Source organism: Fundulus heteroclitus, unplaced genomic scaffold (genome assembly GCF_011125445.2).
Source record: "Fundulus heteroclitus isolate FHET01 unplaced genomic scaffold, MU-UCD_Fhet_4.1 scaffold_96, whole genome shotgun sequence".
In the NCBI taxonomy this organism is placed as follows: domain Eukaryota; kingdom Metazoa; phylum Chordata; class Actinopteri; order Cyprinodontiformes; family Fundulidae; genus Fundulus; species Fundulus heteroclitus.
The window spans coordinates 318051-342796 of record NW_023397428.1 but is presented as its reverse complement, the minus strand read 5'-3'; the positions used below and the strand labels follow the sequence as shown (position 1 = coordinate 342796).

Sequence of the window (24746 nt, the reverse complement as noted above, 5' to 3'; positions counted from 1 at the left end):
TGTCAGCAAAAACAAAAGCTAACTGACTCTATTGTGGCTCACTTCCATATGTTCCTGAAAACATGACCATTTTGAGTCAAATGGTAAACTTTCTTTTGAAATATATTACATAGTGGTATTACCTGTAACCAAAAACATTTTAGATCAAATTGGACTTTTTCCATGAAGATTTGCATGAAAAGAGTTTTTCAAGCAATGTCTGTCGAAGGACACCTCTTTCACCTTTCCCTTGGAACTCGAAGCAAAATCTCTGGGTGGCAATTCTGTCAGCATAGGTGGGAATGTAGATGACCAAGCTCTCATCATCCATGGTTGCTATAGCTGATATGTCTACAAGCACAATGAAATTATGGTTAATATAAAAAAGAAATAAACTAAAATGACTCTTTTAAGCACACAATTATTAGTCTTTACAGCAGAATTTATGATTGTATGCATGACATGTTTTAAAAAAATTAAGCTGCTTATCCGTATCTCTATATCTTTTTGTCAGCCTATCTCATTAACATCCATGAAGAACTTTTGCAGTCACAGGCCATGTTTAGAGTACTTAAACGGTGTAATTCCCATGATGCACCACTAGTAGTGCTGTGATTTTTGAAGCTCCGGGTCAAATTGCCCAGAAGAAGAAAACAGCGGCTGGCGGAGGACTGTTTCGGCTGCAAACTGTTGTAAATAAACCCACAGCTATAGCTGAAAGCCCCCCTAAGCAACAGTTAAACCTTGTAGTGTGTAAATGGAGAGTACAAAGGCAACGCAAACCTGTTTTCACCGTGTAAACAGAGCCAGAGACTGTACTACAGGGCTGCAACTTGTTTCCATAGCATAGTTGTTAAATATAAATAACTGCCGAATTGATAAAATTTCAAGTAGAGGACTTGCTGTATATGCACGACTTACCTTGTCACTCCTCAGTGCAGAAATACATTCCTCCGACAAATGACGACTTTTTAAAAAGAAATAAAAGGCGCCCCTCCGTCTCTCCTCTTCTCCATGACACTCAAATATCCCGCGAGCTGATGCCGGGGTATGTTGCGTTGTTATGATGAGACAATTATCTGGTTTTAGCAAGATAAGTCTCTCATTAAAACAAGAAACCTTTGCCGTTAAAGGGAGAAAGTTATATAGTTATAACAAGTTGCCTTATCAGCCGTCTGGAAGCAAAACGCTTTGGTAAAATCCTTGAAAGTCACGTGACCTCCCACAGCCGGAAGAGGCAGCCTGTGTGCCTGTGAGCCTGCGCTCAGGGCAGTATGTGAGCCTTTGAGCCTGTGAGTCTGCGCAAGGGGACACAAATCGAAAAGATACGCATACAAATCCTTCCACGCATTTGTGCATCTCACGCGGCAGAACAGTAGCAAAAATCACGTGTGTAAAGAGAGCCAACCGAAAAACCGCTTGACTTGTAACCAATGATTTGTCTGTATTTCTGGGTCTTGAAGCAAAAACACTTCAGACACAAGTGTCTCTGTGTGTGCTTACAGATTGATCTACACATTTGCGAATCTCAGTACACATTTGCAGATCTGAATACAGATTTGTGGATTTTTTACACATTTGCAAATCTCTGTACACATTTGCAGATCTGAATACAGATTTGTGGATTTTTTACACATTTGCAAATCTCTGTACACATTTGCAGATCTGAATACAGGTTTGTGGATTTTTTACACATTTGCAAATCTCTGTACACATTTGCAGATCTGAATACAGATTTGTGGATTTTTTACACATTTGCAAAACGGATTACACACAAGTAGTTTTACACATTTGCAGATTGTTGTACAGACACTCAAATCTTCTCACACATTTACAAATCCCACTGCACACGCACAAATCGAGATACAGACACACAACTCTCCACACACATTTGCAAATGTTAAAGCTACTATTTTAGCCCCATACGTGTGCCTCACAGATGCATCATCCGTCATTTCCTCGTTGAAATGTGGAAACTACACCTGGACTGTGTAATCTCTGCAGCATCCACTAGGTGGCGGTATCGCACCAGCAAACCAAAGGACTGACTCACCTGGAATGTTACAGTTAAAGAAGTGGAGAACCACCCAATCCCGATCTGAATGTTGCTGCGTGACTATGTGTTGTTGGGATTAATCTGAGAGATTAAATTTGGATTTGGACCAAATTAGGAGAGTGTTGACCATGTGGTTGGAGCAGGACGCTTGAATTCAGGAAAGGCTTCAAGTTCCCCGGTTTGAATCCCACCGACTGCACCTCTGGGTTCCTGCTCAATGCCCTCAGACACAGAATGCCTCCCTGGACACCACACAGTGGGAACATCCATTGGAAAACATAATTATTGTTATTGTATTTCAGCAAAAGGGTTGAACATTTAGGTTTGGAGGCTCAAATCTTAACAGTGACAAAATGTTTAATTTCAAATTTCCAAATGAAAGGTTGTGGGCTAGAATCCATGACTGATCAGAAGTTTCTGGTTAAAATCCCACTCCAGGTACCTGGACCAGCAAAGGTTCCACCTGGTTGTGTGTGTGTGTGTGGGGGCGGGGGGGGGGGGGGGGGGGGGGGGGGGAGAGACATGTTCCCTCTCTGTGCTCTGCAGACTCTGACTTACAGGTCAAGAATCTTAAAACCAAACAGCTGTTTGATTCCTGGGGGGAAAGAAACACGAGGACCTGTGAGACTTTGGTCTTTGAGCAGCAGCTCTAGAGGTTAGAAAACATGTTTGGTGTTCAAGTGGTTGGATGTTCATTTCCCAGTGTGACCATAGAGAGCCTTAGATTTAGTGAAGCTAAAGTTAAGTTTATGAATTATAGCTTAAAACAAGAGGAATCTTTTAGTAGATCAACTGGTCAAACTGCCTGGGGGCTGATTAGCTTTTCTGAGATCTAAACTCTAATTTGTTACGTCTGTCAAAGGTAAACCAGGAAAGTTAAAGAGTTTAAAAATAGTGAAAGCTTGGTAACATCTGCCTGGGTGGAGCAGAGAATAGAGAACGCTTCTTGAGTTAAACATGTCCTGAGATAAGGTTTAGTTTTATTAAAGACTTTGACAAGCTGAAGAGAGTTTTTCACAATTGGTTTTTAACAAGTGTAAGAAAGTGTTCCTCTGTTTGGTTTCTCTGTAGCTTCTTGTGGAAACTGTTAACATCACTATCTCTCCTCTGAGTCTCTGTGGAGCTGCTTTTAATAAAACTAACAGAGAAAAGTCTGATTTCTCACCTGTGGATCTGCTGTTACATAACGGTTAGAAAACAAATCAATAATTAAATAAGAACGGCATGACCAAGGTATCTGCTTTATTAAATGCTTTAATAAATGCTTTATTAAAACGATAGAGGTAGTACATCATTTGAAGATTTCACTGCTAAATATAACCTGAAAAGAAACAAAAGAGTTTATAAAAATTATCAAAGCAACCCCCCAGAATAATCCATGTCAGCAAGAAAAAAAATATCTTATTCTAGTGCCTCTGTCCTTCCTGGGCTTTAGATTAATTAGCATAAACATCACAACCAATGAACTCCCTAACTCTGAAAATAGGCAAGGCACATTTATTTATAAAGCACTTTTCAGCAACAAGACGATTTAAAAGGTTGTACATGAATAAAATAAAAATAGCTGAACATCATTACTGCAGCCAACCCTTTTATTGAGGATGGACATTTGACCTGACAAAACAACTTTTGGAGGATTTACATATTCAGCTATATCAACTATATGAAATGGCTTATAGAGTCGGTCCATGGCAGCTTTAATCATTTCCCCCTAAAATATGCTGGTATAATGACAAATTAGATTTATGAATAAACTATGTAGGTTTCTTCCTCCTATAAAGCTTAAAACATCCTCCAAAGTGTCCATGAAGCCTTAATATGTTTTTACAACTTCTTAAAATGTTCAATCTTAGGCCTAATCCACACATAGCCAGATATCTGGGAAAACTATACAATTTTATGCGTTTTGGCTTTTAATCAACATAAAAACTCATTTTCACATCACTACAAATGTTTATTTCTAAAAATTCTGAAGTAGAGATTTGACAAATCCTTGTATTTGTCTCTGGGCAACAGAATTTTTATGTTCCCGTGCATCAAAGTCTGAAACAAATAACGCAACACTGAAGTCTCGTGTGTGCCCATTGTTACTGTCTCAGCTATGCAATGGAGGAAAAATGTATTTGCTCAGTGATGTGCTGATTTTTACTGTGGTTCAGATGCTTTTTGCTTGTTTGTTTTTACAAGCCCAACAGCTCAAATACACTTGGGTGCAAAGAAAAATCGCTGTTTTACACCATCCAAATACGGAGGAACCACATGATTTTGTTTTAAGATTCTGTTGGCTTGTGTGGATGAAAAGGATTTCTTGTTTAGGATATTATTTTGAAAATCAATGTGTGGGAAATATTCTATTGTATAAGGTTCAAGGCCTTAATCTGGAAATGCCAGCAGTCAGCTACTCAATTTGAAGTTAATCTTAGTTTCTGTATTTCCTCCACCAGACTGTTCTCGCCCATTTTGTTTAAAACCCTCTCCATCACCTCTAAAGCTCTTTCTAATCCATAGCGACTCACTACTAAATCCACAACATTTCGTCTCTCAGCGTTCTCCAGTTCTGCCTCTTGGATTGGTGGGGAGTTGTCCAATGATTCTTGTTTTAAGTACCACTTAAAGTCCTCAAACTTTTCTTTCTTCAAATTGTTCAGGATGTTAAAGAGTCCCCCCTTGATAAACGCTGTCTGTAAAAAAAACACAAAACATTGGCAGCTTTAATTGATTAATTTTGTACCTGTGTTTCATAAATTAAGGATTAAAGTAACAAACTTCAGGGCCTTTTATACAGAAGAAAAATTCTAGTTAGCTTCCAGCTGAGCTCTGTGTTGTTACTGGTATATGTTGGATCTTAAAACACATTTGTCCAACCTGTAGTTAATGAACTGAGTTTCCAACCAAATGTAACCTCACCTTGTCACGATTGTGGGGTTTGGTTTCGTTTTGGACTTTTTGGATTGACTATTTTACTCCATGCTCCACCTTTTATCAGCCTCTATTCATTATCCAATCAGATCTGCTGTCTCCCTACCACCTGATCAGCTCCACCAGTTACAATTAATCAGTTACAACTCTGCTTACCTGTTCCCGGGTCTACATATACATGCCTCAGCCAACTCTTCTGGGACAGAACATCTTGTCTTGCCTCCTGTGCACTTCCACCGTGTTTCCACCATTTCTTCTGTGTTCTGCCAACTGGTCTCTATTTCCTGCTCTTGTTCAGCTCTCACTGATGTGTGCTTCCACTGCCTGTGTGCTACTCAAAGTCTGCCTTGTTCCCCCTGCGTTCCAGCTGCTTGCTCAGCCCATTCTGGTGGTTCCTCGGTCCACATCATCTGTTCTGGTCATCTCCTGTTTTCATCTCTGGTTCTGGTCTGCCACTGCCTGCTTCACCTGTCTGGTTCTGCCAGTCACCCCAACCTGCATCCTCTGAGCTCCTGTTCATTACTGTCTGCCTGAATCTTCCTCCACAATTCATTATTGCAATTAACCTTTTAGAATTAAACTCTGTCTAGCTGATATCGGGTTCTCTGATTCTATTCATAACAAACCTTTGATGCACCCCCTCAGGGCCGGTTCTAGCCCTTTGGTTGCCCTAGGCGAGATTGAGTTTTGCGCCCCCCCCCCCTCCATTGATCAGTGGTGTTCAATAAAACTGTGGATGAAATTACTTTCATAGGGATGGAATGTTATTGTGATTTCCATGTGTTTTCATTTCTAGTATATTTTGTCAGATGGTTGTAGACTTGAATTAGTTATTTAAAGGACTAACTACCTTACGGCTGGGTGTCCCTGGTCTCAGCTGTGTGTTACTGGCGCCCAGAGTGCTTGGTGTGGTCCTGGATGTCCCTTCATCTTCATCACCTGTATTCAAGCATATTGTATAGCCAGACAAGCGGGGTTTAATAAGTGAAATTATCATGAATGTAGTTAAACTTCTTTAAGAAAAGAAGCTATTGCATTTTGATACATGCTAAAAAATGTTCTATTGTACTTTAAAGTATAGATGTGGCTTGAATAAATACTATTAAAAATGATCTCACCTAAAGCAGGCTGTGTGTTGGCCTGTGTGGCACTGGTCCCTGGAGTACTACTGGATGTCCCTTCTCCTGCAGCTATTAAACACAGTTCATCTATGCTGTTTGTTACACAATTGCATTTGGTCATTTCTATATTCCTACCACATAGTTGCATTGTACAAATGCATTTTATCTGACCATGTAACTTGTAGATAAATTACAATTACTACCACCACCACTATTATTACTATTAGGCTGCTTGAAGGCTAAATAATACTACTGATTACAATAAGTAGTATTAATGTGATGTGATTATAAAAGTAATAATTGCTAATAATAATAATAACAATACAAATAACAGCAACAATAGTTGTGTACTTACAAAGTTCAGAGAGAGGCGAACATGAATGATCAGCAGGTGCTGGCCTCTGTGAATATTGTCTGAGTGCATCTGGCAAGAAAAACAAGAAAACATATACATTTTAGTATATTCCTGAACTGTGCAGAAGGGTGAACAGCACCACTATCACCATTGGTGCCACTAAACACTGGGCATGGAAACAAAGTCGGATATTTCAGGCAGTAAAAGCCCCGGTAAAACAGTGAGAAACCCATGAAAAACAGTCACTGACTCTCCTATTGACTTTAATTGGGACATTTTGGTACAAGTGGAAGGACAATAAACGTAGCGATTCACGTTTTGAAGGCTGGCCGCTGATAAAAGCACCTTGCTCCGAGAGGGGGGGCGGGGGAGGCGCAGAAAGAGCGGTGAAGCACAGAGCCGCAGCGCAGGTAGTTAAAAAAATCAGAATAAATAAGAACGAAACTTATAAACAGACTAATTGGCGTTTTAGACTGTATCTGGTTAGCAGATCTGTTTTCTGATCCAGCGTTCAGCCATGACTGGTTCTGAATGTGAATTAGCTGAACCAGCACCGCAGAAGGCGGGTCTAGACTGAGCTCTGGATGGACAGAGCTGTGAACGGATCATACGGGTTTCATCATTTTTATGTTATTTTTTATTTTATTTGGTACAAACATTTACTCGCCATGTGGCAGCAAGCCCTCTGAAATTCACTCGCCAAACGGGAAATTTACTCGCATTTGGCGACTGGCGAGTGTTAATTTCGGACCCTGGTGAGCCCTAACGTAACGTGACCCCCCCCCCCCACCCCACAATTAGGAAATTATCAAATGATCGGCAATAATAATCATCAATTCAATGTAATAATGAGGTTGACAAGTAAACGTGTGGCTGTGGGGCGCCATAGGATGATCATATATTTAATAAACATGTTTTAATTCGCTCTTTTTTGTAATTCTATGAATAATGGGAAGTAAGCCTAAGGGCGACGCTAGAGGGCGCCCCCAACACATTTGTCACCCTAGGCAATGCGGTACCGCGCACGTGACGTCACCGTCTCAAGAGCAACGTCCCTTTTGCCGCTTAGGTAGGACATACAGGAGAGAACGCACGGATTACCCAGCTATTACAAGCGCAACAGAACCAGCGATATGACCGACTTTACAGCCGTTAAACTTTCCCAAGACGATGTCCCAGGCACACGGATTACTGGTCGCACTGTGGAAGAACACACCAACCTTCAGCTCAAACGATGGCTTGAGTGTCGAGGGCTTAAAAAGACCGGAAAACTGGCCGAGTTGATGAACGGTAAGCTTTGTTTTTTTTCCTGCGCGGCGATCATGGCAGCGTCGGCCGTTTTTTTTTTTTGTTGTTGTTTGCAATCACCGTCCAGGAATGGGTATATGTTTAATGTTTGTCTCATTTGAAATGTTTTTGAGTAAGCTATCCTGGTAGCAGGCTATCATGTTAGCGCCTGCTACCATGATAGCCTATATGCTGTCATGGTAGCAGGCGCTACTTTATTAACATGTCGGCCACCAAAATACTCTTACCTTGACTTGATGTCGCTGGAATTGGGTCAGGATGTTCTTCGGTTGTGCCCTTTCCTCCGACAAAATGCTTGCTACATATGTACTTGAATTTGGTAACTTTTTCCGGGTTGAACTGTTGTGTAGGCCGACCGCCCCGGTGTACCAAGCACACATTTCTCCTTGGCAGTCTTGAAGAAAACATCCTTCATATGCGGCCGATCAGCGTAACTCGAGTCGCTGTTGCACGTTCCATAGCAACAATGTTTAAAAACCATGGTCTTAGATTTGGAAAAAGCAGTCGTTTACCGAGTAAAACCTAGGCTAACGCACGTCTCTTTTACAGCAAAACAGCGGCGGGTTTCCGGAGTTTGCCCCACTGCGTACCATGTGATGTGACGTCATCGTGACGTTGTGTTTCTAAAAATAGCTCGCGCGCGGTACCCCATTCAGCTCTTCTGCTACGTTGGGACAGCGGCAGGACCGGGTAATTAACTCTTGTTGCGCTTTTTTCCTCCATCATGATACAATTAATATATATATACTATAGACAGTATATATTTTTTTATTATACTCTTTGATTCGTGCCCTTCAAGATGAATTACCGTTTTTGATAAATAAGTTGCAGGATCGGCCAAACTCTGAATAAGAGTGCAACATATAGTCTGAAAAATACGGTCTTCCTAAAGAAGGGGCGGACAGGAGGAGTACTGACAGGACACGGGTAGAAGCTCTCCCCCGTCTTGCGTCCCTTGGCGTCCTCCAGCGCCACATACTGGCTGAGCCCGGTATGGAAGCAGAAGGTGAGCGGCAGCGAACGCCTCATTCCCTTCCTGTGCTGGAAGCCCCCCGCCGCCGTCTCCACGTCCAGCAGCACTTCAGAGCGGTAGTGGTTGGAGAGGGACATGCTGCCCATCAGCCTGAGGACCCAGAGACACACGGTTAGACCGGGCCGGTCGATCCGGGGGGGCAGGACACCGGCCGCGCACCCACCCTGGGATGACCAGCTTCTGGCCGTTGTGGATGCGGAAGGAGCAGCGGTAATCGTCCGGAAGTTTGCACCCGATCTGAGCCTCCATGTCGTCCAGCTCCTGCTCGGTGGCGCCATCTGCAGGTCAAACAGAGAAGACGTCTTTGGCTAAAGCGACACGTTGACCCGCAGCACGACGGTGGACAGAACACGTTTTATAAATGGAAATCTGCACACAATGCAACCCAGAAATTACACTTTGAAAAACTTCTTAATAAAATCTTTGCTGTTTTCTCAGATTTAATTTTTTAAAAAAAGCATTCTCTACAGATTTTATATTTTAATTTCCCCTTTTCAGATTGAGGTTTACAAATCTCATTCTTCTTAAGTTGCGTTTTACAGATCACATTTTGCTTGATGCGCACACTGACCAATAAAACGTTGCTAACGACCAATAAGAATGGGTCTTTCTGCAGAGCAAAGCCCGCCCCCGGGGCAGCGAACGTGATCTGTAACACGCAGTTTGAAAAGAATGCAATATGTAAAAGTCAGTAAAAATAATAATAATAATTTGAAAAAATTAACTTTGTAAAAATGTTTTTTGAAACAATAAAATTTGACAATGTAGAATCTGTAAAACTTTGCTTGAAAAACTAAAATTTGAAAATAAACCTAAATTGTTTTTAAACAATAAAATCTGAAAATATAAAATCTGTCAATCTTGGATTCAAAAAATAAAATGTGAAAATTTTAAATTAGTAAATTTTAAGATAAATCTGTACAAAGAATTGAAACAGTAACATTTTCAAAAATAAAATCTGTAAAAATGGTTTTTGAAACAATAAAATGTGAGAATACTAAATATGTAAAACTGCTTGAAAAAAAGTTTGAAAACAAATCTATAATTTTATTTTTAAAAAAATATAATTTTCAAAAAAATAAATCCAATGTGAATTTTTTTGACATCTGTAAATCTGTAAAACTGCTTGAAAAACTAACATTTTAAAATAAATCTAAATTGTTTTTAAACAATAAAATCTAAAAAACCAAAATCTGTAAAACTTGATTTGAAAAAACAAAATGAATTAAAAAAGGTTAACTTAAAAAAAAATCTATATGAGAAAACAGCAAAGTTACTCTCAAAATCTTTTTTTGAGTAAGAAGTTTCAAAGTTACATTTCTGGATACATTTGTTTTTCTCATTTCCATTTACAAAACGTGTTCTTTGCCTCCAACAACAACAGAACAAACCCCCCCCCCCCTCCCCCCTGCTGCCCAGAGCAACAACCCAACCAGGAGCTTTTTCTCCCTGATTCCGTTACCTTTGAGCGAAACGATCATCCGAGGACATCTCTGATGCAGGAAGCCCTTCAGCTGCTCCCAGGCCTTCTTCAGCACAGCGTAGTGCTGGATGTAGCGGCCCAGGTCAGAGTAGTAGTGTCTGAAGAGGCCGTACCAGGACAGGCCCTGCTGCGACCGGTCGGCGCTGCACACACCAACACAGACACACACGGTCCGCCTCAGACTCCCGACGGCTTAAAAACGCTGCAAAAGGATTTAAAGGGAGCTCACTCTGTCAGCAGCCAGTGTTTGCAGCAGTGTCGCTTCCACAGTGGGTTGTGCTTGCTCAGCTCGTTCAGCCTCTTGCTCACGTAGCTGCAGCTACACAGAAAATACACAAAAAAAGGCAGAAATACTAAAACTACATTTAACCAACACTTTAGGTGCATTTTTATTATAAAACAACGACAGCTGGAATAAACAGCATAACTTTATTACATCTAAGGGACAAAACAACACCACTGTGGGGGTCAGCGGTGTGGACTTTACATTTTATCATGATATACTGTGATAACGATAAAAATTACGATAAAAGACTATTACCAGCTTCTTATAGTGTTTTTAGGTAACAGCCCCCATAAATAAAATTACTCTCTGTAAAATAAAAAAAAACACATTTAATAATTTAACATAAATTAAAACTAAATTCATAATTGTGGTTTACAAAGTTACATAAATTAGATTTTTTTAAATCACTAAACAGCACAAAGTAACAACATTTAAATATATTTTTAAATTTATCGATGCTCCAAAGAAACCAACAGTGGAGAAAATGTCAGTTTTTTTTGGGGAGGTTTCAGACATTAATTGGATTTTATCGCTGGGTTTTATTTTAACTAAATTCTTATCATGATAAGGAGTCTTTTTGTTTTCTGATAACGATAAAACGATACAATAAAGGCTCCACCCTACATCACTGTGTACTTTTAGCTACGTGATTTTATGTAGATCTTAGTTCCTTTATGATTTATTAGGTAAAATTAAGCAGGTAGGAAATGTTTGGACCATTCTGTCTGTATGATTTAATTCAATTGAGTTTGTAACGAGCCTTCATGTTTGGCACTATATAAATAAACTGAACTGAATTGAGTGAAGCTGGATTATTATTTGTGAGGCAGAGACAGTTTAAAGTTGTTTTTTTCCTGATGAGTCTGTGTTGAATCTGTTAAATAAAACAGCAGCTTCATTCCAACATGGAGATACTCCTGCAGCAGGAAGTGTTATTAATGCTCTGATTAATATTTACTGACTCGAACTCCAATAAATGGTCACAATCGGTCGCTTTTTTAACGCATTAAAGCCAGGAACATTATTTATTTGGTCGCTTTAGATATTCCATTATATCTCTGGTGTTTTATTCATTCGTTTAGCTCAGATCAGGTCACTAACGGACGTAAACAAACTGCAGCTGTTAGCATGAAGCTAACTGTAAACAAGATCTTTATCTTCCCTTTTAACGTAATTTTATCACCTCAGCGTCACATGAGCTGCTCGGTTTTCATCTTTAATCTGTAACTATTGGCTGTGAACCGCTGACAGTCCTGTTTAGGCTCATATTTGAGCAGAAAAACAGAAGCAAACCAGCTTTTACGTGTCGGGCTAACGAGCCGCGGGTTAGCCGCTAGAACCCGGCGGTCCGGCGGGTTTCCGGAAGCAATGGCTGCCTCCTGCTCGGTGTCCGCGTGCCGTCCGGTACCTACCGGAGCAGGTCTCTGAAGCTCAGGTAGGACAGGACGTGGAGCAGCGGGTCTGAGGGCAGCAGGTCCAGCTGGAGCTCCGAGGCGGCTCAGCAGAATAGAAATCATTTCCAGACTCGTCTGTCCTGTATTAGTTATACCCATCAGCAGTCAAATCTATTAATCAAATAAATTTTGACTTTATCAATCAATCAATCAATCAATCAAATTTTATTTGTCAATTACAATTTGCATTGCAATCAAAAAGTCAGTTCCAGTACAACCGTCCATCACATAAACAAACAAACATTTGGGGGGAACGATTGACTGAGGCCTTGCGTTGCCAAGGAACGCAGCCAGCCAGCCGCTGCTAAAAAGCGCAGCTGTCAAGGCCACATTCCTCCAAACTGCCCAGACCCCGCCTAAACGGAGTTTACAGGCGCTGCCTTGAAACTCTCGAAGAAAGAGCAACAACATGGGGGAAAGAGGGGAGGGAGAAAAAAAAGAGACAGATGTTTGCCTATTTATGCTCTCACCTATAAAGAGACAAACAACCGACACAAAAAAACCCTCATAGCACAAAAGCACAAATAAACACAAGACAACATGTATGCAGAAGGTAAACATTTGAGACCTGTCGCGTGAGTGTATTTCATCAGTTTTTATGAGTATCAGTTATGCGTGTCTGTATGGGCGAAAGTGTTTTTCTCCGTGAACACTCTCCAGAGGCCATTGTCCTTGATGTTATTAGCCGACCCACAGTTCAGAGAAGCATCCTCAGGTGTCAGCGGGGGAGGGGGGTAGCCGGGGGCTTTTCTGGGCACTTCGTCATAACAATCCAGGAGAAGATAGGGAGGGAATCCAAATATGTTATTTGTTATGAGACAAGCTGCACTGCCTTTCCTGTCAGCTTTTAAGTCTTTTGCTGGCTCCACATAAATCCAATTTTCCAAATTATTGGGCTTTTTCGCGCTTCACTCCCAGATTTTATCCCATCTCCCCTTGAGTTCAACCCCAAAGTCAGTCTGCGTTCCAGCGCAGCCAGCTTTTCGGCTTGGCTCCATTCACCTGCCAGGTTTGTCCATTCACAGCCATAGTGAGCGCGTCATGCAGCCGGCAGCCTGATCAAGGCCAAATGGCTCCGACATCCGCTGTATTTGCCGATACTTCAAAAATCCACAAAAACCAATAAGTAGAGATCCCAGTATCCTTAATCCAATGTGAAAATTTCAAACGTCCAGGAATGACAAGGTCGAAAGACACACCGTTTTCCTCCAGGAATTTAGGATGTATCTCACAAAATAAGTCAAATCAGGACCGGACGGGTCCCCCTTCCGTTGCCTACCCGTCGAAAAAAAATTATCAATAGTATTGAGAGACCAGCTTACCAGATCCATGTTTTTCAGAGTTGGGTTGATATGAAGAAAGTGCTCAGAAGACAAGACATAGCAAAGCAAAGCAGGATAGGGGGGGGGGGGGGGGGGGGGGGGGGTAAAAGCTGCAGAGAGGGAAAGACACGACCGACCTCGGAGAGAGACAGAGAGAGCTGATTATGTGGAAGCAAAATCAATCAATAAATAAATAAATGAATAAATACTTTTAAAAAAGTCAGAAATGTGTGGTTCAACAGAAAAAAGATTAGTAAAAAGTTCAATAGAATAACAGTTTTCTTTCCTTTTGCACTGTATCCATGTAGGTTAATATTGCAGTCATTAAATCCTCCCAACCAATCACAACGCAGACACAGGAGAGTCCAGAGAACATTTTATCACTATTATTATTATTTATTTATTTTTTGGTATAAAGATGTTTGAATAAATGGTTGAGTGTTCATTCAGTGTTATTTAACTGAAAATAGATAATTAAGCATCAGCCTAAAATGGCCAGGACTGCACTTACAATTTACATTTAGAATTTTTTGATAATTATCAATATAAGTTAATGATTTCTATTTTATGGATAAGCTTATTTTCTATATAGTTCTGCCCTACCGTCAGCTTTTGAAACAAAAAAGGGAAGCCAAAATCACACTACATTAAGTAAATTAATCAAACAGTTTGAAGAGGAAGGATTGCAAACTATTGGATTTGACAGCCTTAGGTCATTTTTATTGCTTCACGTCTGAAGTAAAATATTTGCAGATCTGTGTAGAGTTAAACCTCCCTCTCAAATGTGATTTGACATATAAAAAAAACAAACTGCACTGAGAACTTTCTGGTCTCCATTCATGATTACACTAGCTCCACATTCAATGTAATTTAATTTTAGGAAAGCATATTTTATTTTAATACCAGTGAACTATATTGATTCGTTTGTATTGCTTTAATGTGAAATAATTGCTTTAAGGTGAAAATATCTAAAAACTACCTTTAGTAAAGAGCTGTAATTACCTTCTGGGTCCAGTAGAGGGCAATAACAGTTTAGTTTGTGTCTCCGCAGCTGAAACGTCAACATTATTCTGTCCGTTTCCAGGATACTTTAACATTTCATCAATATTTTCCTAAATTTAAAGGGACAATCTCAACATGACAGCATTTGAAGCAGAGTTGTAGAGCTTTATTTCAGCTTTCTGCTGGAGTTGCGCCTTAACATCAGTAGCTCTGAGTGTCTGTGGGGCTGTTTTCAAGCCTGTGGAGCTGGTTCTAATTCATACTAACAGAGAAAATGCTAATTTCAAGTCAGAGGAGGCAGAAGAGTCGGGAAATAACTAGGGCTGGGTATTTTGACCAAAGTCTTGAATTGATTTGATTTCGATTCATACAGCTCTGAATCAATTCATTTCGATTAAGTTTGATTCGATCTGCTCTTACAATAATGAAAGTGGCTCAATTGTGTTGCAAAATACACGTGTTTTATTTTTTTTCACTTCACATTAAACACAAAGTGGAAACAAAGTACAGACTTGTAAACAAGACAGTTTAAACATTGTATGTAAACAAAACTGTCTCAAAAGTGCAAATTTGTATAAAAAAAGTATTTCACTTTAACTACAACACTGCAATTTGCATAAAGGCATTTTCTCTTTTAAGGGCCAAAACAAAAAATAAATAAATAAATACAAAGTAAGTTAAACTGCTAAGTCAAATTACTGTCTTTCTTTTCACTTCTCATTAATTGTTAGATTCTAGTGAAGAAAAATAAGTTCATTGACATGATCTATGCTTAGGCAGCTCCTTTTTGCAGTGACAATGTCACCTGCTGTTGAAAATACCAGGGGGCAGTCCTTTTAATCATCTGTGAAAACATTATTATTAAATGAAATCATTACTAAACACTTACATCACGTGCAGCAGTGGCAGCCTGCAGCCTGGAGAAGGTGTCATTTTGTTCTGAAGCAGACAGGAATGGAAGGGCCTTAAAGCAAGGATCCAGCGCGGACGCTGCATACAAGGTGACCTTTTGTCCATCATATCTTGGAAAAAATGTGTTGTAACAGTTTGTGTGAGGATAAGTACATGATGGAATATGAGTCACTGACTGCTACAACTAAAAATATGCACATAAAGGCAAAAAAAATACATAGATACCTTGTCCCCAAGTTATTCTTTACAGCAGCCTTTAAATCCCTGACTACAGCGCTGTCTTCTAGGCTGGGGGTGAAGGCATCCTGAAGCAGGGCGAGCAGTGGGGTGATGATGGACAGAGTTGGCTGCTTGTCCTCCAACATCGCCAACGTAGCTTCTTTCATCGGTTTCAACACCCGGACCAACTCCTCAGCAGTTGTTACATCTTCCTCTGTTAGGGTGCACAAATCCTTTTCATTCCTGCGCACGTCTTGAGAAAGGAGAGTAGCAAAGATGGCTGGTTGTTGCTCCAAAAAGCGCTCCAGCATGTCCAGTGCACTGTTCCATCTTGTCACAATGTCAGGTGTTAGTTTGTGCGGTGGTAGTTGAAGCAGCTTCTGTTTTTCTTTCAGTATGTAGCTTGCCGTTGTACTTCGGTGAAAGAATGCTGCCATACGTCTCACACGAGCAAGCAGACGTGACACAGCGGGGATTTTTAAACCTGCTTGTGAGGCTAAGTTCAGTGTGTGCGCGAAGCAGCCGATATGCATCAGCTGCGTTATTTCCACTGCACGAACCATATTTGCTGGTCAGCCCCCATTTCTGTATTGCCCCCGTCCACATATCGGCTAGATTTGCAGCGGTGTGGCTCAAAGTAACTTCAGTTGTCTGCAGCACATAAGATGCGAGGCGCAACTCGTTATCGATGTAGTGGGAAGTCACCGTCAAGTAGGACTGAGTTGACAGCAATGTCCATGTGTCACAAGTTATGCCGACTCTCTCTGCTAACTGCATTTTCATTTGGATGTCCTCTTTCACTCGTGTGTACATCATGGGGATAACAGTTTCGGTCATATGTTTGCGTTGCACCATAACATAGTGTGGTTCGACCACATGAAGGAGCTGCTTGAAGCCTTCATTTTCCACTACCGAGTAGGGGCGTAAATCTTTGCACACAAAAGTTCCCCTGCCGGCGGGGAGCTGCAGCTTTCTACCACTGCGCTCAGATCGCTGGGAGGGCTGTGACGTCAATGAGCCACTTTATTAACCTAATCTTTAATAAGGATCGTTTTATGTAATCTTTTGCTACTGTTGGCCAAGTTTTATGTCCACAGACATAAGACGGTTATGATTAAACCCTCATGTGTCTCTTTTTTTAAAGGAAGCGACAACTTACTTTCCCTCCAGTAACGAAAAAGTTATTAAAACTTTATCTTTATGTATCTTTATGTTCTAAATTCAAAATATTTATATTGTCTCCATGGCTGCTGTTATGTGTACCTTTACTTTATTGCTATTACTATTATTTTTTATTTTTTTGTTCAAACCCCTGGCAATTGTTCACTGTTCATTGTATTTATTTTCATTTGATTTTATACTAGTTCTGTTTTTATGTTATAAAGAATATTCTAATAATGTTATTTAAAAAAACGGAGTCAGGATCATTATCTCGAGCAGAGGTAATGATCCTTACAGATCCTATATTGCTAGAACCGTGGGAGCTGTTAATCAGCTCCCACGGTTCTAGCACCTTTACAGCATCTGTTCCAATGAGTAAATCAACTTCAGCATCAATATCATGAAGCTTGACTCCTTTTAAATGAGGCCACTGACTGACGTCTTGCTGCCGGGGAACATTTATTGCAGACACAGTCATGTCCTTTGCGTCAAAACATCAGGTAAGTCAATAAAATCATGGCCTTCCAGACTAGGCACCTCAAAGTCAGATATAATCTGAGTACTGACAATTTTCTTTTGACCCATGGTTCTCAGGAAAATGCTTGTTCTTTTACCACTTAGATTTAACCTCCTTGCCAGACTTTCTGTGCAGAATGTACCTGAACTTCCGGGATCTAAAAAGGCATATGTCTGGACAATCTTGTTGCTCTTCTTGCTCTTAACTTGAACTGCAACAATGGAAAAAACAGAGTCATCTCCATGACCGGCCCCAATATGACCACAAGTTTGGGTTGTTGCTGTTGCCTTACTGACATGAGGTTTTTTTTGGATTTGCTCTACAGATGCAACTTTATCCTGTCGATCTATATGTAGGACCCCAGGATGTTTTTGATGACACATGTTGCACTCCAGACGACTCTTACAAGTTTTACTGGTGTGACCCATCTTCAGACAACCGAAGCAAATTCCCTTTTCCTTGATGAAATTTATTTTGTCTCGATGTAACTTTGCTTTAAACTGCAAACAGTTATCCAGTAAGTGGTTACTTCGTGCACAAAACAAACAACCATAAATAAAAGAGGAATTGGTCTTATTTTCTGCAGGATGAGAATTAACTTCTTTTACTGCAGTAATATTAGTAGCAAAAGAACTTTCTCTTTTTTTTTGACTTTGTGGAAGAAGAAACCTTGAGGTTGGTCCCAGAGTGCATGTCTTGAATGTTGCCAAAAAGTAGATCAGAAGCGATTCGGACCTGTTTTTCAATAAAGTTGACCAGATCTGTGAACACTCCTCTTTGGCCCCTTTGTTCTTGCAGCTCACATGCAACAGTTCTCCATTTCTCTCTTAATTTATAAAGAAGCTTCAGAATAATGCTCCTCATATTTGTTGGCAGGTCCAACTCCTTCATGTGCACTATTTGCGGGACATTCTAAAACGCTTAACGTGAAAAAGCTTAACGTGGCTTAAGGTAGGAAAACAACGAGGAATCATCATATATATATATATATATATATATATATATATATATATATATATATATATATATATATTTATTTTATTTTTTTCCCCCCCAGTGTCCTGTCTGGCAATGTGGCAATAATAATTGTTGTCTTAATGCCAAAAAGAGCTCATCAGATTTGACTTTCACAAGTGAAGCAGTACTGCTTTTGCCATAGTGCTCCACTTGATTTATGAATGTGAATAGTTTCATTATGATTCATGCAAGGAAAATCTCAAATGATATGGACACTACAATGGGAAAGTAGGAGAGGAAAGGAAGAACAAGAAGAAAAAAGAAAAGGTGAAAGAAAGAGGAGATAAAAGGAAGAGAATGATAAAACAATTATTGAAAAAAACATGTACTTCGTTTAATTGAAAATCTGCAGTTCCTATATTGTCCACCAGGGGCGCTGTGTTTTAATTAGCAGATTAAGCTTCAGGTGTGGAAAAATTTAAAACATTTTTTAATTTTTATCTGTTTGATGTATTTTGTCATGTAAGACAGTGTTTTTAAGTTCCAAAAAATGTGAATAAATGTTTTTCAACATTGTACAATCACTGTGATCAGTTCTTATGCATATTGCACAAGTAAATGTTTAACTGAGTAAAAGTATTGTTGAAATTGCACATACTTTTCTTAAAAACGCTGAGGTTATTCATAATATATTGTGTAAAAGTGAAATTAATTTAATATAAAAATCAACAACAAGTCCACATTTATTAGTTCTATTTAATCTTGCAATGAGTTTACTCGTGTGGCCCTCTTGAGATCAAATTAAGCTGCATGTGGCCCCTAAACCAAAATGAGTTTGACACCCCTGATATAAGTAGAAGAATCTGAATCATTTAAATAGCATTTCATTTAATGAACATCTTAGAGTAAGCTGATTTCTGCCACTCCTACAGGCATCAATAAAATGCAAAGAAAAAGGTTACTGGCTAAAATGGATAAGGTTGCAACAAAATTAGCATAATGACACATTTTACTAACTAACATGGGTACACTTAGGATTAAAGCACCAGTGTACAATTGTTATTGTACAATTGTTACAATATTTATGGAGATTTAATATATTTCAACTAGAACACATATAACTCAATAGTTATTTTAAACAGTTAAAACATCCTGGGGGGAAAACAGACTGAGTTTATCTAACCTTTAACCTAGAGGGCTTTTAGATCAGGATAAATTAATTGGTATCCTCCTACATACAGAAAATAAGTAAGATTAATTTAATTAGATTAAATTATGGGGACATTTTGAATCTGGTCAGGATTGCTGGGGGGCTGTGATGATAAAACAATAACAGCTTAAAGGTGATATCAATGAATGAAAGTTTTCTCTGACGAACATTAAAGCAGCAATGACACCCAACATTGGAACTCCAGTTGGGCAAAGAACATCTTGAATGGGACATAAGGTGAGATCCTTGCAACCAGAGACGTTCCACACACACATGGGGGTGTGGAGACCCCTGGGGCACAGCACCCATGGACAAGCTGCTGTGGGTTGGAGCTGTTGTAACCTTGACACAGTTGGTGGAATCAGAGAGACGACGACGTGGTCCCACAGGTTACCTGACACCCAACACTGACTTTAAAGGGTTCTGGGTTTTCAGGGTTGCTGAAAACAGAAAGCTTCAGAGAACCTTTAACCTTTCCTGACCAGGCACTCAGAACACATAGATCAGATTACCGAGGCCTAGTCAAATAGGAATGCAGATGCACGTTCATTCAAGAACTTCTTAATCAAAGTCCTTAATCCTCAGTTAAAAAAAGGGAAAAGGCAAAGAATAACAATGTACACAATGTAAGGTTTACTTCATTTTAGGATTTAATTTTGAAGTGATTGTAATGTTCTGAGGAAAAGGACCCAGAATTCAGCCAGACCAGCAGAGGTTTCTTAAAAAAAGCTCTTTAATCACCCACTCAAAAAACAGGGGAAAAAATCCAAACAGACTGTTGAACAAAAAGATGACACAAAAAATAAACAAAGGAGCAGGGCAGACAAGGCAGGAACAGACCGGACAGACTGGCTCAGGTTTCTGGAGGAAAAGGGGTCAAAAAATCCAAAAAGCAAACCTAACACACAGAATTTGCAGGGGGAGACTCACCCATACTCAACAGGACAACCTGGCACTGATGTCTGGTCTCAGCAGTTTATATGGAGGTGGAATCAGGTGAAACCGGTGAGAGGTGATTGCAGCAGGGGTGGAGTTAGGCAGGTGTGCAGAGTAAGTAATTAGACCAGACATCAGTGCCGAGGCTCAAAACAAGAACAAATAAAAAAAAAACCCAAACCAAAACTAAGAAACTTCTGAAGACATAACAGAATAAACTACAACAGTAAACACTAATCTAAACAAGAAACCAGACTAGACAGAACTCAAAACAGCCAGATAACAAAAGACAGGAAAGAGAAGGAAAACTAACACTAACAAACCATAACAGAACTCAGAATATTACAGTGATTCTGATTTGCTTAAGTAGTTTTGGGTGTTTAAAAATGTTAGAACGTTCTCAAGAGAACTCCTGTTGTCTACCTCTCCTGCTCACTGCTTTGTTGTGTAGAACCTTGGCATTGTTGAACCGACCAGCATGGTATAAATATTTTGTCTTCACTGTGCACTTGTACTTCTCTTAAAAAAAGAGAGATAGAGAGAGAGAGAGAGAGAGGGGAAAAGGTTTGATGCTAGGCAAGCTGAAGTTGGAAAAGGCTTCCACATGGAAAGGTTTCCTTTTTCTCAGCTGGGTTTTAAAAATAAAACAGGAAATCACATGAAACAAATATTTTGATGAAATTATGTTGCAGAGAACTTCAACTGTTACAATAAAAGTAAAGACACATTGAATGCATTCTGTTAAGAATTACTACGAAACTACTGCAAATACATTTGAACGTAAAGATTGCTCTTTTAATTAATAATTAAATTGCACAACTCTGGGAGCTAAATAATTGTGCACAGAAATATCTTGAATGTGAAAGTGCTTGGAGGGTGTTTTTAATAAATGACACATGAGCGGGGGTTTTGATAAGAACACTAATTACACCTTGTTTCTGTTCCCCCATAGAAACAAGGGCTCATGTCTGCTGACCATCTTCACAAAGGGTTTTATTAGAGACAAATGCAAAATAAAATGCTAATGGCCCAATTAAGAACTGAACATTTATTACCATCCAGCTCAACCGTCAGACTGTGAGGGGGAAACAGGGAGAGGACTGGAGATGAAGAAGCCAGAGAACTCTGATTACTTATTCTTCAACGGGAGGAGTTGCCTGAAGAACCTTAAGTGCAATTAGATTAATTTCTGCCTTGTGCCCTGAACGGCCCAAAGGCCTTCTTAACTTTGCGTTTTTGACGTTTCGGACTCTTCTCATATTGAGTTACCATTTGTTTAACTGCTCTGTTCCACTGACTCACATGTTTGATTGTTTGTGTTATGACAGCTACACTGTGATGTTGCATCAAGTAGATCAATATGGTTTTATGGTAAAAAAAATGGAAACTGGTTGCTTCAGACACACAAAGATCTATGGTTTATGCACTTTTTGATTTGATATTGGAAGAACCAGGATCTGATTGGTTCTAAAGATCCTTTAATATTAGCTGGTAATGGTAACTCCTAGTTCCAAAAGAGGTACTTCTTGCTCAGATTGGCCGAGAGCGGGATGTCACCTGGGGTCACATCAGTTTTTATCGTCTTTTAGAAAGGATGAGGTTTTCAGGTGAGTGAAGGCCCGGCCTGCCCTCTGATGCCCCACCCTGGTACTCCTTGATTTGTAAGGTATGAAAGTGATGGATGATTGTCAATGGGAACGGGGAATTGAGAACCAAGTGGGGTTTGACAGGGTGGGGGTGGAGTAGATGGATTCAACCTTGGTTACCGAACAGGTTTATCTTACCTAGGCTTATGTAAATTTTAAATAATGTGCGCACAGGGACCTAAAACAGGCCTTACTTAATTAGATGAACCCTAATTTGTAGATAAAAGCTAAACCTTTGATCTTGTGTGATAAAACTCTATGAAGCATTTATGTTAATCTGTACTAAAAGTTCCAGCACTGCCCGGTTCCAGCACAGGTTCCTTTTGGGCCCCACTTTACGAGTTTACAGAAATGGGTCCCTTGAGTTTTGTTCACGTTTTCTTGTGATGGGTCATCTGGTTTTGTGCGGATCATACAGATCCTGCCGACAACCACATCAATAAAAAAAGAGAGGAATGTTATAAGAAATATTATTCCGAAGTCACTATGGCCTCACGCCACTCGAACGTGGGAGGCCTGCAGACCTGATGGCTGTGTATAAGTTCCACTGTTTGCCAAGTGCATGGCTGAATGCTGCGTAGAATGATTTTTGTCTATGATAGACTGTATTTGTTATGTCTCAAGCCAAGGCCACTGTGCAGTATTAGGGAAGACAGGTGGAGACAGGGAAGATGCAGACCACAGCGGAACCTGTGCGGTGCGATTACTTTCCATCTATGTTATCTCTGCTCTGTTTCTCAATAAAAGTGCTGGAACTTTATCACCGCCATCTCCTCATTTAGTAAAGATGGGAACTCAGTTACTATTGTTTAGAATTCCATCTAGAACTTCCATAACACTATAAAATAGTGCAGCCTCAGAGGAGTGTCAGAGCAGGAGGGGTGCTGTAAAATGACCTGATGGAGGATGGTGTTTCCTACAGGATTAAAACAGGAACTTTTTCTGAAACACATGGAGTAGGACATGTGGGTTTGAGCAGATGTTGGAAAACTTGAAGGAGGGATGGCATCTAATTATGTTGGATATAGTGAAATATTTTGTGAAAAGTGGTACGATGTGTGGTCACTTTAATCCAAAGAACACTCTGACATTGTTACAGGAAAAATGTACTTTGATGGCAAACCCGGATTAAATTATTCTTGATTCCACAGACATGGTGATCCCTTTTAGAGGTTTTTAAGTATTTGTTTGTGTTTGTGTGTGGATGCTTTTACAGGATGACCAGAAGCCTGTGGAAAAAGAGGACAGCATAACTGTGATTAGCTATTAGCATTAGCTATTACATTTTTAGGTATAGGTTTCCTGACAGGATGGGGATTGAGTGGAGTCCAGTTTAGGACTCAAACAGGTTTGGTATGATGCATCCTACTAGTCCCAAGGGAAGGTGGAAAGAATTAATTAAGAACTAAATAAACAATTCGATAAATTCTGTGCACAGACTAAATTATGTTATGTTAATGTAACCCCGGTGTTACAGAGGGTGTGTTTTTTTTTCATTAAAAAGGAACCTATTCTGTTAAGCCATCCATGGTCTTATATAATTCATAATTCCTGTATGATACAGTTTGTTTATTCTTCATGTGCGATGCATTTAAATAAGTTGCATAGATTTACTTTATCTGTATTTCATTTAAAAGAGCAAGAAACAGAAACAGGACAAAAATGTTATAAGTGTGCTGTAAAAACCTGAGTGTATGAAAAAAAAATTTCTTGCATGCCAGAGGGACACTTCATTGGCTGGGAATGCACTGGAAGAACGGGGGAGAGGGTGGAGTTAAGGAGACAGGATACGAAAAGAGAGGAGTTTCGTTTTGTTTTTTCCTTCGGTGTGCGGTCCTGTTCTTCTCTGCGAGGTGAGAGTAAAAGAAGGTAGAAAAAGAGACATTTTGCTCGGAGGGAAAACCGGTGACGGAGAACCACGGCGTTTTCTATCTGCTCTGCGGGGCATAGTTGCATTGAGTATAGTTTATATGTTCGCCGAGTGAATGAGCCTCAACCCAGCGCGGGACCGGCCCAGAAAAGTTAGCCACGGCCAGATGCGGCTCGTAGCTACTCAAGTTAGCGCCCTGGTTTCCGAACAACCAGTGGTTCCACTGAAGTAGCCGGCGTGGGAGCAACGCTGCCTGGATAGCGCCCTCGTGGCCAGGACGGCCAGAGGCTCCTCCGGCGACGAGGGAGGGACTTCATCAGCCACCCGGTCGGACCTCTCGTGCGGCCAGGACAGTACCTGACAGTACCTGCGCAGGTGTTTTGAAGCTTTTGTATTAGTGTGGCCACCCGTTTTCTGTCAGGTTCAGATGTGATCTGCCATTAGTGGCTGAAGAGTACTTTCTGTACTGTGGGAGGATTTATGAGGAAATGATCGTTGGTGTTATTTGGTGTGTTTAAAATAAATGTTTATTTAAAAATATATATATATATGCCTTTTAACCACTCACTGAATAGTTCCATATTTTGAGGTATAGCTACATAGAGAACCCACCACGCTTAAGTGATCATAGGACATGATTTGGGTTACATAAAATGCAGACGAGAATGGGATTGATTTAATTAAAAAAAATCCAGTGAGTGGAGTAGTGTGTAGACTAAACTAGTTGATGCCGAACTGAAGTAGTTGTTGCACAAACTTAATAAGACAACAGTAACAATGTCATTTCTGCTGAATTGGTGCCAGGGAGAAGGGGAAGACCCAGCTGATGCATTAATAGTCAAAAGTGTTCCTAAAGATGCCCTTAATAAAGTTATTGAGGGCCATCTGATTGCTATTAAGTGTCTTGGACGTGTCAAAGTGAAAGGGCGGATGTTTGATCCCGAAACTCAGGGCCTTGTTGTGCTATGTGTATGTAGCGAGACAGTGAACAGCGATACCA

The 24746-nt window shown here is 40.1% G+C and overlaps 1 protein-coding gene across 1 annotated transcript in view; it reads right to left on the bottom strand.

Moving 5' to 3' along the window:
* Positions 1-5804: 5804 nt before the first annotated feature.
* LOC118562532 (F-box only protein 3-like) overlaps positions 5805-24746 on the bottom strand; it is a 36595-nt gene continuing 17653 nt past the window's right edge. The window contains exons 3-10 of the mRNA XM_036134961.1: positions 11953-12037; positions 10484-10573; positions 10234-10397; positions 8935-9049; positions 8657-8861; positions 6431-6499; positions 6073-6144; positions 5805-5893 (exon numbers count right to left, since the gene is read on the bottom strand). Coding sequence (XP_035990854.1) covers positions 6073-6144; positions 6431-6499; positions 8657-8861; positions 8935-9049; positions 10234-10397; positions 10484-10573; positions 11953-12037 — 800 coding nt within the window. The 3' untranslated portion in view covers positions 5805-5893. The remainder of the gene's footprint in view (positions 5894-6072; positions 6145-6430; positions 6500-8656; positions 8862-8934; positions 9050-10233; positions 10398-10483; positions 10574-11952; positions 12038-24746) is intronic.